At 43.2% G+C, this 14,911-nt stretch overlaps 3 protein-coding genes across 3 annotated transcripts; 2 read left to right on the top strand and 1 right to left on the bottom strand.

Moving 5' to 3' along the window:
• Positions 1–274: 274 nt before the first annotated feature.
• On the top strand, positions 275–5,289 carry LOC116161847 (zinc finger protein 345-like). Its single transcript, XM_031475319.1, has 4 exons — positions 275–529; positions 580–803; positions 876–2,399; positions 4,532–5,289. The coding sequence occupies exons 1-4, from the start codon at positions 374–376 to the stop codon at positions 5,067–5,069; spliced, it is 2,442 nt and encodes an 813-aa protein (XP_031331179.1). The 5' UTR covers positions 275–373; the 3' UTR covers positions 5,070–5,289.
• Positions 5,290–7,082: 1,793 nt separating this feature from the next.
• LOC116161853 (NAD-dependent protein deacylase sirtuin-5A, mitochondrial-like) lies at positions 7,083–8,373 on the bottom strand. The gene is made up of 5 exons (XM_031475325.1): positions 7,994–8,373; positions 7,730–7,944; positions 7,552–7,685; positions 7,354–7,504; positions 7,083–7,307 (listed from the first exon to the last, which is right to left on the bottom strand). Exons 1-5 carry the CDS (start codon positions 8,237–8,239, stop codon positions 7,250–7,252), a joined length of 804 nt encoding a protein of 267 aa, XP_031331185.1. The 5' UTR covers positions 8,240–8,373; the 3' UTR covers positions 7,083–7,249.
• A 3,266-nt stretch (positions 8,374–11,639) lies between these two features.
• On the top strand, positions 11,640–13,292 carry LOC116162029 (zinc finger protein 143-like). Its single transcript, XM_031475545.1, has 4 exons — positions 11,640–12,553; positions 12,606–12,724; positions 12,770–12,931; positions 12,978–13,292. Exons 1-4 carry the CDS (start codon positions 11,755–11,757, stop codon positions 13,284–13,286), a joined length of 1,389 nt encoding a protein of 462 aa, XP_031331405.1. The 5' UTR covers positions 11,640–11,754; the 3' UTR covers positions 13,287–13,292.
• Positions 13,293–14,911: the final 1,619 nt, after the last annotated feature.

Raw genomic sequence — 14,911 nt, 5'->3', positions numbered from 1 at the left:
TTTACGTTTATTACGTTTAGTACATTTCAGTCTTTAATTTAATGAACTCAAGTTACAACACTTCATCTTCGTTAGTATTTATGGTTGTGATATCCTTAGAAACCTTTTTTTTAATGATGAATTTTGGGAGTACGGAGCTAAACAACATTATTTAAACAATATTTTTAGTTGATGTTCTTGAAACACTGGAGTATTTAGTTCACAAGTAATAAAGTAGTTCAAAAAACCGTACGAATCGTAGTTCATCCGCTCAGAGTAGGCGGAATAGCCGGTTGATTATTTTTCTAAAAATGAATTATCTGTCAACGTTAACCAAATTTAATTAAAAGAAAGCGCTCAGCAAAAATGATTTCGACGCCTTAAAACGAAAATAATGGACCCGAATTTCTCGTCGAAAATCTTCGACGTGTGCAGAACATGCCTGCGCGAAATAAACCACGGATCCAAGATCTCGTACCTCGACACCGTTCCATTGAATCCCGAATCGGCTACCATAACGACCAAGCTGAAAGACTGCGTCCCGGAGCTGGTAAGTTGGAGAGACACGGGCGCGAGCACTCGCTCCCATTGCCGTTTTAGGATCTTAGCGTTACGCCGAACGCGGCCATCTGTGGCGAGTGCACTGAGGCCATCAATCTCACGCACAAGTTCAAGAAGCGATGCCTGAAGTCGGAGAAGGACATACGGAAGTACGTGCGGTGGATGGGGATCGCGCTGAAGCGCGTCGATCTCGTGCAGATGCTGCACGTTAATAAGATCCGCGCCAACATTCGACCGTTTCCAGTCGCGGCGGCTCAGCAAAGGTGAAAAACAATCGACTAACTCCCTACGGGGTGTTGCAGAATATTTGTGAGGAACTATTTTTCTGTTTTCAGCTTGGCGGCGACCAACAAGTCGACTGCGTCCGAGGCTCCGCCGGTTCAGATTAAGCAGGAGATTCCGGAGTGCAATGTCGAAATTGAAGAGCAAGAGCCGGAACCGATTCGAGAGCCCGAACCAGTTCCGGAAACGGAGGCTATGTTTTCGGGTAACATTAAAGAGGAGCAGGTGGACGCGAGTTACGAAGCCGAGGGGGAAATCGAGTGCGATGCCGAGTACGTCAATTCGGGGCCCGACAGTCCGGAGCCGACACTGGTAATCGACAAGGTGGAGACGATTCTGAAGGAAGGGGACGCGCCCAGTTCGACGGACGCGGCGAAGGTGTGTGACGATGAGCCTGCCAAGGTAGAAGGGGATCCGTTTAATCCGCAACGTTACATTCGCAAACTTTTCGGACGGCCCCTGTATGACTGCGGAATTTGCGGTTACAAGACGAATTTGAAACGGCGCCATCTGTTGCATAAGAAGTTGCACGACGAGAACCGACTTTTGAAGTGCAAGGAGTGCGACTACGTCTGTGCGCAGAAAAGTAATCTTAACGTTCACATGCGGATACATACGGGGTTTAAGCCGTACAAGTGCGAGCAGTGCGAGTACTCGACCGTCTCGAATTCGGCGTTGATCGTGCACCGGCGCATTCACACGGGCGAAAAGCCGTACGCGTGCAATGTCTGCGGTTACATGTCGATCTCGAAATCCGCGCTAACCGTTCATAACCGCATACACTCGGGGAGCAAGCCGTACCGTTGCACCATCTGCACGTACCGTACGGTCACGAAATCTTCGCTAACGGTTCACATGCGGACCCATACGGGCGATCGCCCCTACAAATGCCACCTGTGCCCGTACACGACTACCGCGAAGTCGGCCCTGAACGTTCACATACGCATTCACGAGGGCTACAAGCCGTTTCAGTGCTCCGAGTGCGAGTACCGTTGCACCCAGCGCAGCGGGCTCATCGTGCACATGCGCATCCACACCGGCGACAAGCCGTACCACTGCGAGGAGTGTGAGTACCGTTGTAGCAACCGGAGCAGCTTAGTCGTGCACATGCGGATTCACTCGGGTGAGACGCCCTACAAGTGCACCGAGTGCGAGTACAGCACCGCGTCGAAATCCTCCCTGAATGTTCACCAGCGAACGCACGGCGACAATAAACCGTTCGTGTGCGTCGAGTGCGGTTACAAGTGCGCGCAGCGGAGCGCCCTAAACGTTCACATGCGCATCCACACCGGCGACCGCCCCTACCAGTGCGCCCTCTGCGATTACCGCTGCAGCTACCGCGGCAATCTCAAGGTGCACATGCGCGTCCACACCGGCGAGACCCCCTACCAGTGTTTCGTCTGCGGCTACAGCACGACGGCGAAATCGGCGCTCGTCGTCCACACGCGAATCCACACGGGCGAAAAGCCCTACCACTGCACCGAGTGCCCGTACAAGTGCAGCACGAAGAGCAGCCTCAAGGTGCACCTGCGCGTCCACACGGGCGAAACGCCGTACCAGTGCACGGTCTGCGATTACAAAACGTCGGTGAACTCCGCCCTCGTCGTCCACATGCGGACCCACACCGGCGAAAAGCCGTACAGGTGCAGCGAGTGCCCGTACCGCTGCAGCAACAAGTCGAGCCTAAAGGTCCACTTCCGCACTCACACCGGCGAGACGCCCTTCAAGTGCACCTACTGCGACTACAGCTCGAGCTCGAACTCCGCGCTGGCGGTCCACATCCGCATACACACCGGCGTCAAGCCGTACCAGTGCAACGACTGCACCTACCGCTGCAACAACAAGAACAGCCTAAAGGTCCACATGAAGATGCACCAAGGCCGTCGACCGTACAAATGCCAAATCTGCTCGTACGCGTACAAAAAGCGCTTCGTCTTGAAACGCCACATGCACGTCCACGCCAAGGAGCAGCTGCTGAAGCAGCTCGGAATTAACCCGGAGACGGAGGAGGCCGCCGAAGCCACTCCGCCGGTCGTTAAGGAGTACGTAAGCGACGAGGAACCCGTACCGCCCGAGGAGGAGGACAGCAAAACGCAGTTGGCGCTTCAATTATAAACAAAAAACAAACGTTATTCTTATAAAGAACTCTATATCTAAAGTTGATGTATTATTATTATTATTATTTACGATGTAATTGGTTTGTGCTATTTTGATATCAATTGTAGACGGTATTAGTGTTTTGTTTTAATTTTGACATATTTTATCGCATTTAATTCATATTCTTTCGTACTTTACGTTATTGGTAACATTATTTTTAAAATAAATGACATATTTAATGTTACCGCCCTTTTGATCTAGTAATCCCTGATGTGCGCTGTTTTTCTTTACTACACCTTTTCCACTTTTATTCGAGAAACTATAAAGTTAATTTGAGAAAGTATCAATTGTATTTGAGAATAGTAAAATGTATTTGAGAAAACAACAAATGTAGTTCAGAATAGTGATTTGTATTTGAGAAGGCATCAAATGAATTTGAGAATAGTAAATTGTATTCAAGAAATGGTAAAATGTATTTGAGAATCAATTGAAAAAGAGAAAAACAAAATCACATGTATAACACAGCCTGATGCTGCTGCTGCTGTTGCGGGACTACATACAGTAGCGGGATTATAAAAATTTGATTCTTAATATTACATTCTGAATTCTGAAATACAAATAACGACTTCTTAAAATTAAATGATACTTTCTCAAATACAATTGACTATTCTCAACTACATTTGTTGTTTTCTCAAATCCAACTGACTATTCTCATCTACTTTGATGTTTTCTCAAATACAAGTAACAATTCTCAAATACAATTTACAACTTCTCGAATAAAAGTGGAAAAGGTGTAGAGGCATCTATGGTTAAAATTTCAAAGAAATTTCTTCATAAATAAACAAAGTTGGCGTTGCGCATGCGCGGATCCTGATTGTTACATACAGTGTGTCCCAGATCGGGTGGAATTGCATGGGTAACTTTGTTATTATTAAAGATAGAGAATCACGAGATCAAACAACTAAGGCAGGACCCCCTTACGTTAGTTGTACACAACGCTTTGACCTGAAGCACAGTAGGGAAGGAACGTAAAATGAAACACTGAAATTGTGAAAAGTTGGTTTAGTAATGATCGCAATTATTAAGATTGTGAAAGCTCTGAAATTTAAGTCAGGAATAAATTATATTGCAAAAATAAACTTTGAAAATGGTAGTTCACCGAATAAAAATAGAAAAGAAAAGTAGACATAGGAAATCCCTATCCCTATGTCTACTTCTACATGAATATCACTGAATATTTAAATAAAAATGGATCACCGAAATATATCTACGCACAGTATCACTTGAGAACGACTGCACCACATTAAATAATTCTATTGTTGCCTTTGTTATTATCAGGACAAAGTTTGCATTAAATGATACTTTCCAAAAAATTGTACGCGAAAGACTTAAGGTGGGTTCATAGCTCTCCGTTCTTACGTTTCCGTTTGTCCGTTAGCCAATCAGAAGACAGCAAATTTTTAAATCGTACGTCGTCCGTTTACGACGGAAAAGTTGGTTGAAGTTGAACATTTACGTTTCCGTTGGTCCGTTTTTAACAAGAGTGAGGTTATGTTTGGTACGTTAACAGTGTTCGCCTATTCGTTCTTCACGGTAATAATCAGATAGCAANCAAAACGTCGGCGAACTCCGCCCTCGTCGTCCACATGCGGACCCACACCGGCGAAAAGCCGTACAGGTGCAGCGAGTGCCCGTACCGCTGCAGCAACAAGTCGAGCCTAAAGGTCCACTTCCGCACTCACACCGGCGAGACGCCCTTCAAGTGCACCTACTGCGACTACAGCTCGAGCTCGAACTCCGCGCTGGCGGTCCACATCCGCATACACACCGGCGTCAAGCCGTACCAGTGCAACGACTGCACCTACCGCTGCAACAACAAGAACAGCCTAAAGGTCCACATGAAGATGCACCAAGGCCGTCGACCGTACAAATGCCAAATCTGCTCGTACGCGTACAAAAAGCGCTTCGTCTTGAAACGCCACATGCACGTCCACGCCAAGGAGCAGCTGCTGAAGCAGCTCGGAATTAACCCGGAGACGGAGGAGGCCGCCGAAGCCACTCCGCCGGTCGTTAAGGAGTACGTAAGCGACGAGGAACCCGTACCGCCCGAGGAGGAGGACAGCAAAACGCAGTTGGCGCTTCAATTATAAACAAAAAACAAACGTTATTCTTATAAAGAACTCTATATCTAAAGTTGATGTATTATTATTATTATTATTTACGATGTAATTGGTTTGTGCTATTTTGATATCAATTGTAGACGGTATTAGTGTTTTGTTTTAATTTTGACATATTTTATCGCATTTAATTCATATTCTTTCGTACTTTACGTTATTGGTAACATTATTTTTAAAATAAATGACATATTTAATGTTACCGCCCTTTTGATCTAGTAATCCCTGATGTGCGCTGTTTTTCTTTACTAGAGGCATCTATGGTTAAAATTTCAAAGAAATTTCTTCATAAATAAACAAAGTTGGCGTTGCGCATGCGCGGATCCTGATTGTTACATACAGTGTGTCCCAGATCGGGTGGAATTGCATGGGTAACTTTGTTATTATTAAAGATAGAGAATCACGAGATCAAACAACTAAGGCAGGACCCCCTTACGTTAGTTGTACACAACGCTTTGACCTGAAGCACAGTAGGGAAGGAACGTAAAATGAAACACTGAAATTGTGAAAAGTTGGTTTAGTAATGATCGCAATTATTAAGATTGTGAAAGCTCTGAAATTTAAGTCAGGAATAAATTATATTGCAAAAATAAACTTTGAAAATGGTAGTTCACCGAATAAAAATAGAAAAGTAGACATAGGAAATCCCTATCCCTATGTCTACTTCTACATGAATATCACTGAATATTTAAATAAAAATGGATCACCGAAATATATCTACGCACAGTATCACTTGAGAACGACTGCACCACATTAAATAATTCTATTGTTGCCTTTGTTATTATCAGGACAAAGTTTGCATTAAATGATACTTTCCAAAAAATTGTACGCGAAAGACTTAAGGTGGGTTCATAGCTCTCCGTTCTTACGTTTCCGTTTGTCCGTTAGCCAATCAGAAGACAGCAAATTTTTAAATCGTACGTCGTCCGTTTACGACGGAAAAGTTGGTTGAAGTTGAACATTTACGTTTCCGTTGGTCCGTTTTTAACAAGAGTGAGGTTATGTTTGGTACGTTAACAGTGTTCGCCTATTCGTTCTTCACGGTAATAATCAGATAGCAACGTGCTCTTACATTCGTACCATTTTTACATACTGAAAATCACGGAGGGTACAGTACAAAATAAAATTTAGGTTATGGTTATATGTTGCAAATGTACAATGTGGACGGATTGCTATGAACCTTAATAAAATGCATTATCCGTTTGACAGACCAACGCAACGGATGAACGGAGAGCTATGAACCCACCTTTAAAAAACAAATTTTTCCCTTTTCCGTCATTTTAAATCGCAATATAAATAATAGATGACGCAGTTACCTCGAAAATTCAATTTAAAAGTAGGCAACACACAATACATGTATGACGTGTGGCTTATACCACTGTCTTTTGTTTAAACAATGCTTATACGTATAATAAAACATTTGATATACTCGATGCAACATGGCCGCCGAACTCAACAACCAATCAAAAATTACACTTTCTAGTGTCGCCACCGTCTACTACGGCTCTAGAAGAATCCAAAGCGTGAACTTCTGGCGAGAGGAGAAAAAGTTAAGTATGACCGCGAAGGTTTATGATGTAGTAAAACACTTACCGGAGTTTAAATAGGAACAGGAACAAGATCTTTTTGTTTATAAAATAAGGGATGTGCGCGAGGAACGCTGAATCTTCAAGATTTTTCCGTCACTTCTAAGCATTCAGACCCCTAAAATCTCTGGAGATTTTCCAGGCTCATCAGGTTTTCCTTGAATTTCTTGGGATTATTAGTACTTGTCTCATTCTCTAAATGTTGCAGGTTCTCTTCTCCGTTCCTCTTTTAATTATTTAAACTTTTCTGATTCGTGGATCACTTAGCATCTAAGTTCTTCAGATCCCGCTGCTTTTCTTCTCATGCTATGACATTTTTCGATCTTTGTACCCTTCGGCTTCTTAGGATCAGTGGTTAATGGAAAGACCTCCACATCTATCAAGTTCTGTTGGTAGCCAAAAGTTTGCAAACTGACGGTCTGTGTATTAGGAGCAAAAACACCTCCTCCAACATTACATTCTCCTGGTACATGGTATACTTAAGCTAAGGTCACTTTTTGCTTTAATATATTTATTTGATATGCAATAAAAAATGGAGGCATTGGTCCCCACTGGTAAATCCACCACCAATCACTCTTCACTCAAAGCCGCCGGTAAGGTAGTTCCGCACGGTCCTGCAAAGTAAAACCTACGCGAATTATCCACCAACATCCTTTCCCCATCATCAGACTCACTGAAATGTCGAAGACGCAGGCTCATCCTCGATGTTAAATTCGGCAACCGGCTTCCCTCTATCGGCGACGAACGGCGCAAACGAAGCCGCCGGATATACGACCGACGACGTTCCCACCACGAGAAACAAGTCGCAGGTCTCCACGACCTTACCTAAAATCGAGGACGATTAACGCCACCGGTCCCACGCGTAACCTTACGGCACTTCTTCAGAACGTCGCGATCTAAATTCTCCCCGAACCAGACTACGAACGGCCGTACCAAAGACGAGCATCTCTTGCACTTCGGCAATTCGCCGACCGGAATCGCGCTCTGATTTCCCCCGTTAGGATCCCTACAATCGTATTACAACCCTTACGGAAGCGTCGGGACAGTTACCCTCTTCCTCGTAGCGCCTCGCAGATCGGCTGGTCCAAATTTTCGTCGACAAACTTGCACTTTGTACACACGACTTTCCGTATCGAGCCGTGAATCTCGAGAACGTTCTTCGAACCGGCTTTAATGTGTAAACCGTCGACGTTTTGCGTTAGTAAGGTGAACTGCCGATTCTCCCGGTTGCAGCGCTCTTCGAATTTCGCGAGCGCCAGGTGGGCCTGAAACAAGTCAGTTTAGACTCGGGGACCGGTCGAGAAGTAAGCGTACGTCGTTGGGCTTGGCGTTGAACGCGACGGACCGTCGCCACTGATAAAACTCCCATACGAGCGACGGATTTGAGGCGAACGCCGTAGGTGTCGCCAAATCGACGGCGTTATGAGTCCTCCACATTCCCGAGGGGCCCCGAAAGGTGCCAATACCGGACTCCGCCGATACGCCGGCCCCTGTTAGGATTGCGATGTTTTTCGATTCACTCAACAGGTTCCTAAAGTCTAGCAGCTTTCTTGTAGACATTTCCAATTTTATTTTAAAACGAAAATTAAACGAAATATTCCCGTAAAGGTGGTTTATTTATGAATAATTCAAACAATGACTTTTAAACTTTTTGGATTATTTTAAGGTTAGTTATTATCTGGTGGCGTCTCCAATAGATGGCAGCACATTAACACAAGCAAACTATAATGGCGTGTTTACATGTAATTCGTAAAGGCATATATACAAATAAATGGCGGAAAATTGATGATTTCTGAAAATCACTATTTACCTTCTTTTCTTTCAGTTAAGACGTTTAAATACTCTGGAAAAGCGCTAATTTGCGCCCCATTACTCAAGAAAACGTTAACAAGCTGTCTCCTAGTGTCTATTCTTAAGCGTTTCCATAAGCTCTTCGAACTTTCGAGGCATGTTCCATTGCTATACGCCCTTAGACATGTCCCCAAAGAACCTAGAGATCTCTCTGGAAATCATTATAAAAGAGTAAAGAAGGGTGGGTGTTCGGTAATACTTTTCTCACTCTTTTAGGTGCACTTTAATGCGAAATTGGGACCCACAGGGCTTACAAAAATGCGAGAAACTGTCAGTCAATAAATTTCAGATGTTTTTTACACATCTCTTAAGGGGATTTGTATCAGGATACCATAAGAGGTGAGAGGGTGTTCACGAATCATTTTCACATCCCTTTACGTGCACTTTGAAGCGAAATTGGGATTCAAACGACGTAAAAATATGCGAGAAACCACCCTTCAATAAATTTCAGATGTTTTTTACACATTTCTTAAGAGATTTTGTATCAGGTTACCATAAGATGTGAGAGGGAGTTCTTCAATGACTTTTAGACCCTTTTACGTGCACTTTAAAACGAAATTGGGACTCACAAGACCTAAAAATATGCGAGAAGGTGCCCGTCAATAATCCTTCAAATGTTTTTTTTACACATTTCTTAAGGGAATATATCAGGATACCATAATAGTTGAGAGGGAGTTCGTCAATCATTTTCACAACCTTTTACGTGCACTTTAATGCTAAATTGGGATCCAAAAGAACGTAAAAATATTGCAAGAAGCTGCCTGTCAATAAATTGCAGATGTTTTTTTTTACACATTTCTTAAGGGAATTTGTATCAGGATACCATAAGAGGTGAGAAGGTGCTCGTCATCATTTTCACACCCTTTTACGTGCACTTTGAAGCGAAATTGGGATCCAAAGAACGTAAAAATATGCGAGAAACTACCCGTTACTAAATTCCAGATGTTTTTTAAAAACACATTTCCTATGGGAATTTGTATCAGGATACCATAAGGGGTGAGAGGGAGCTCGTTAATAATTTTCTCACCTTTTTACGTGTACTTTAATGCGAAATTGGAATCCAAATGACGTAAAAATATATTCGGGAAACAGCTCGTCAATATATTTCACATCTTTATATGGAAATTTGTGCCAGGAGATCATAAAAAGTGCGAGGGTGTATATCCTTAACTTTCACATCCCTTTACGTGCACTTTAACGCGAAATTGGGATCCAAAGGACCTAAAAATATGCGAGAAGCTGCCCGTTAATAAGTTTCAAATGGTTTTTTACACATTCCTTACGGGAATTTGTATCGGAATAATCATAAGAGGTGAGAGGGTGTTCGTCAATAATTTTCACACCCTTTTACCTGCACTTTGATGCAAAATTGGGATCCAGAAAAATATGCGAGAAACTGCCCGTCAATAAATTTCAGATGTTTGTTACACATCTGCTAAGGGAATTTGTAACAGGATACCATAAGAGGTGAAAGGGAGTTCGGCAATCACATTCAGACACATTTTCGTGCACTTTTAATGCGAAATTGGAATCCAGAGTACGTAAAAATATGCGAGAACCTGCTCGTTAATAAATTTTTACGCATTACTTAAGGGAATTTGTATCAGGATACTATAAGAGGTGAGAAGGTGTTCGTCAATAATTTTCACACCTTATTACGTGCACTTTGATGGGAAATTGGGATCCAGAAGGCGTAGATATGCGACAAAAAAGTCGCAAAATATGCGAGAAACCGCTCGTTAATAAAATCTCACCTTTTTTCGTACAAATTTCAAGAGAATTTGTGTCAGGAGACTATAAATGCAGCTCGTAAATAATTTTCACACCCCGTTTACGTGCACTTTATGCGAAATTGAAATCCAGAGGACGTAGTGTGCGAGAAACAGCCCGTAAATAAATTTTACACTTTTTAAGCACAATTTTTGAGGAAATTTGTATCAGGAGACCATAAGGTTGCTCGGCAATATTTTTCACACCCTTTTACGTGCTGTTTGATGCGAAATTGAGATCAACTTACGTAAAAATAAATCCGGATAATCGTCCATCAGTAAATTTCACACCTTTTAATGGGAATTTGTGTCAGGAGATCATAAAACGTGAGAGGAGGTATGTTCTTAATTTCCATAACCCTTTACTTGCACTAAGATGCGAAATTGGGATCTGGAGGACCTGCGCCCGTCAATAAATTTCATGCACAATATTTGTGTGAATCAGGACACCATAAAAGGTAAGAAGGTAATTGTTTACGTTGACTTTTAGGCAATTTTTCGTACTGTAAAGGGAAACTTGTATCAGGAAAGCATAACACAGGTGCGTCATTAGTTTTCACACCTTTTCGAATGCAAGAATCAGGAGAACATAAATATTTTTTTTCATAAAACCTTCTGGTTCCGTTGGACTCGTCATTTACAAGTGCAATTCAATGGTGTGTTTTGGCAAATGTAAGATTATTCACCTTTAACCCCGGAAGGAGCGCCTGCCGATCTGCAAACCACACTACAACAAAAATTCTGAGTTTTCCAGCACAAATTTGAGTACCTACTTATGCACATGTGCCATTTTCGTCCAGGTAGGTTGCCGAAAGTGTAAATATGGACTTCTATTTTTACAATTTCATCTCCTAGTAGGACAAGATGCTATAATAAGCTCGTCAAGAACAAAGCGAGCGTACCAAAAAAAAAAACCGAAACACTATTAACGTGTCACAAGAGATGCAGCTGGTTTTTATCATAATATTTTATACAAATATAAAATAACTCTAGCATCCAACCTCCCATCCACACAGCGAGCGTAATTTTTTGTTTTTCAATTCTTTTTTACTCCTTTCCAGACTGTCGAAACACGTGTTCGAAGCGAGCCAAGTCCTCACAAAAACTCGAATAATGAGCATTTTTTTTCGAATTTTACTTTTACAATTGCAGAAGATGGTAACGCCGATGCGTCTCCTCGTCGCAATAGTCGAAGGGGGAAGGGAAAAAATTTGAAAAACCACACGTGCAAAGTTCTCCCGCCATTTTCGGGTTACGCAACACGCGGGGTTAACAATGCGCGATAAAAACAAAAGAGCGAGAGGGAGTGCGAGCAGTGTTTGGTTTTTTGCGGCACTTTTAAACCTCGACAGATGTTAATGAATTTCAAACGTCTTATTATAGCTTATATCAGTATTAAAACAACCCTCCATATGACACAAGTGCTTTCGCGGTTCGGTTCAGTGATTTTTCTACATGATGCATACGCAAGCGGAGCTCGCGGAAAAATTCACGGCCGCATTTTACGACGCCCAATTTAATAATCACGAGCAAATTTTGAGCAACTTCGACGAGAATTGCTTCAACAACATCGACTCGTACGAAAACGACTTCGTCGTCGACAATTACTTATTCGAAAACGACAACGAAAACGAGACGTGCTCGAACTTCGACTTCGACAGCTTTTCGCAATGCTTCGATCGTCAGCTAAAGGGCGACCCCCCGTTCTTCGTCCCCCTGCCCTTCGGCCAGCAAAGCTCGGACCTCGACGACATCGACCTGTCCGATTTGTGCGAAACACTCTCGAACTCCTCCTTCGACATCGACAGTTTTCCGTTGGAGTTCTGCGACGACGACGACGAGGCCTTCTCCGAGCAGCCGGTCGAGGCGCCCGACTTTACAAACTTCCTCCGCTACACGGAGCCGGGGTCGCTGCGTTTCGGTGACCACGCGACGACGCCGGCGTCCTTCGGGCATCTGATCGGTGGAAAAATTACCAACAACTTCGATTACCAAAGCGATCTGACCAACCAAATCGTTGTCGACCAGGAGACTGCACTTTTACGCAACGATCCTCTTCTGAGCTCCAGTAGCATCCTCATCTACCCCATACGCGCCCAGCGGTACGACTCCGAAAGCCAAGAGTCGGAAGTGAGCACCGACTACGAAGATACCAAGCACTTGCTGTGCAAGTGGGAGGACTGCTACCAGCTCTACGATTGCCAGTCGTCCTTAGTACGCCACATCGAGAAAAATCACGTAGAAATCAAAAGAGGTAACTATTCCGTATGCGATCCACCCACCGATTAATCCCCAAACACTTGCAGGCGAAGAGTTCACGTGCTTTTGGAGCAACTGCCCACGAAAAACAAAACCGTTCAACGCCCGCTACAAACTTCTAATCCACATGCGCGTCCACAGCGGAGAAAAGCCCAACAAATGCCCCGTAAGTACCACCTTTTCCCAAAATGTCAACTAACAGTGGGTTCAGTTCAAAGGCTGCACCAAGGCGTTCTCACGCTTGGAAAACCTAAAAATACACCAGCGCAGCCACACGGGCGAACGTCCCTATCTCTGCCAGTTCTCCAGCTGCAAAAAGAGCTTCTCCAACAGCTCGGACCGCGCGAAACACCAGCGCACGCACTTCGACACGGTAATCCCACGCGAAACCTCCGCCTCGACTAACCGACCCTTTGCAGAAACCCTACGCCTGTCAGGTCCACGGCTGCCAGAAGAAGTACACGGACCCGAGCAGCCTGAGGAAGCACGTCAAGAACCACACCTACGAGGAGCAGCTCCAGATCAAGAACAAGTCGGCAGCGCCCTCGCCGAAGAAACTTCTCGAGACCTCGGCGATCAGATGCAAGACGGAGTACACCGATCACAGCTACACGTCGACGACGACGCTCAAATACGACGAGGAGGTCGCGTACTCGACGTACAGCATCAAGCAGGATTTGAAGAACAAAATTTCGGAAAAGAGGCAGAAGAAACAATTGCTATTGTAATAATGTTCGCCATTTTTTTTGTAAATAGTAAATTTAAGACTGTTGGGAGGTGTTTTTAATGGGGGGGGGGGGGGGGGGGCAAAACAGTAACCTCGCCGAGGGTGGACGTAGACAAAATTTGAAATTTCAAACGCTTTTAGTCAAAGTACAAAGGAGGCCTTCGAAAACTATCCTCAGGAAACTTCTGCATCTTATGTGCCTTTAAATTATTATTATTATTATGACAGCTAGGAGGTCCGTTTGATCGCGGACGCCCTCCGGCGGAACTTTCTAGGACCTTGCAATGCCTTTTTAGAGCGTCATATGTGTTTCTTTACTAGCAGCATCTATGGTTAAAATGTCAAATTATAAAGTTGGCATTACGCATGCGCACATTTAATTTTTACAATATGCGATATGTTTGCCTTTACAGAAGCACTTGTGGTTTCAGCAAAATATATTAGTAAATAAGAAAATTGCGTCAAGATTTTCTTTCGCTCAGGTGCCAGTAGCATGTAAAAAGAACGAACTAAATAGATTGAAAACTGTGGAATAGATAAGGCCTCGGACAGACGACCGGACAGAAAAAGTAGCGCACCCAACTTTGATTTATGCAGTATCAGTAGAGTATTGTGTCGATTTCCCTGAATGTCTCCAGTGTTTCTAGGTGCACATGTTTCTGGAGAAATTTTGGAAAAAGGTCTGAAAACGGTTTAGAAAGGACCTACATTGTAAAAAAAAATCTAGACCGTTCTAGAGAGACGCAAAAAGTGTTTTCCAGCGTTATAAGGTCCTGGAAAGCTAAAAGTTTTCCAGAGCTATGGAAATAGTTTGAAGTTTTCCGGAATTTTCTCATTTAAATAACATTTCGAATGCAAATAGTTTTTAAATTCAATTTTTTATTTTATTGTATTTCTAAATGGGTTAAATGTATCTGTAGGTGGAAAAACAGCTCCACAGTCATTATGTTCTCCTGGTAGAAATTGTACAACAATGTAATAATTGATTCTCCGCCTGTTAGGAGCAGAAACTACTCCTCGTTGATTATATTCATCTGATCCAAGTAAATGTTAAGAAGTTTGAGATGAGAATTCAACGACTTTTATTAGTTTTGCATGTCCTTAGGGGCTTTTGAAAATACTATACACTTTGACAGTGGCGTACGTAGAAATTTATTCTGGGGGGGATTAAACAAGTTCGTGGCACATACAGTCACCACTGGCGTACTAGAAGGGGGGGGGGGTAAGAAATAGAAATTGGGTTGCAGGTTGCTGAGCTGCAGGCGAAAAAGATTAGATTAGAACGGTATTTTATTTCTTACTGCTGACAGGCCCCTTTATTGCTTTTGCTTTAATTAGTCAACGAAAACTTTGAATAATAGGTATATTTATGGGCAAAAAACCAATTTCGACAAAAAATTCAAAGGGCTGTAACTTTTGATCTAGTAGTCCGATCTTGGAACTGTTTGAAATTATGGATTCTACAGGCCACATTCTATAAGAAAATATTTTTTTCCGGTCGATCTGAGACAATTTTTTTTCTGGGCAAAAAAAAGGCAGTTATTACCTTCCTTTTTTACCAAAAATCGACTGCACCAAAATTTCTCGGGAAAAAACTTTTTCTTATTAATTTGTGTGCGTAGAATC

This window comes from Photinus pyralis, unplaced genomic scaffold (assembly GCF_008802855.1).
Source record: "Photinus pyralis isolate 1611_PpyrPB1 unplaced genomic scaffold, Ppyr1.3 Ppyr1.4_LG10, whole genome shotgun sequence".
Classification (NCBI taxonomy): domain Eukaryota; kingdom Metazoa; phylum Arthropoda; class Insecta; order Coleoptera; family Lampyridae; genus Photinus; species Photinus pyralis.
Note: the sequence above shows the minus strand (reverse complement) of the source record. Positions and strands in the feature narration are given on the sequence as shown.

Coding starts and splice junctions, on each gene's coding strand:
- LOC116161847 (XM_031475319.1), top strand. CDS start 374: ATGGACCCGAATTTCTCGTCGAAAATCTTCGACGTGTGCAGAACATGC. Junction 530..579: donor AAGACTGCGTCCCGGAGCTG/GTAAGTTGGAGA, acceptor TTGCCGTTTTAG/GATCTTAGCGTTACGCCGAA. Junction 804..875: donor GTCGCGGCGGCTCAGCAAAG/GTGAAAAACAAT, acceptor TTCTGTTTTCAG/CTTGGCGGCGACCAACAAGT.
- LOC116161853 (XM_031475325.1), bottom strand. CDS start 8,239: ATGTCTACAAGAAAGCTGCTAGACTTTAGGAACCTGTTGAGTGAATCG. Junction 7,686..7,729: donor GAGGCGCTACGAGGAAGAGG/GTAACTGTCCCG, acceptor ATACGATTGTAG/GGATCCTAACGGGGGAAATC. Junction 7,308..7,353: donor CCTGCGTCTTCGACATTTCA/GTGAGTCTGATG, acceptor TAATTCGCGTAG/GTTTTACTTTGCAGGACCGT.
- LOC116162029 (XM_031475545.1), top strand. CDS start 11,755: ATGATGCATACGCAAGCGGAGCTCGCGGAAAAATTCACGGCCGCATTT. Junction 12,725..12,769: donor AAAAGCCCAACAAATGCCCC/GTAAGTACCACC, acceptor CAGTGGGTTCAG/TTCAAAGGCTGCACCAAGGC. Junction 12,932..12,977: donor AGCGCACGCACTTCGACACG/GTAATCCCACGC, acceptor GACCCTTTGCAG/AAACCCTACGCCTGTCAGGT.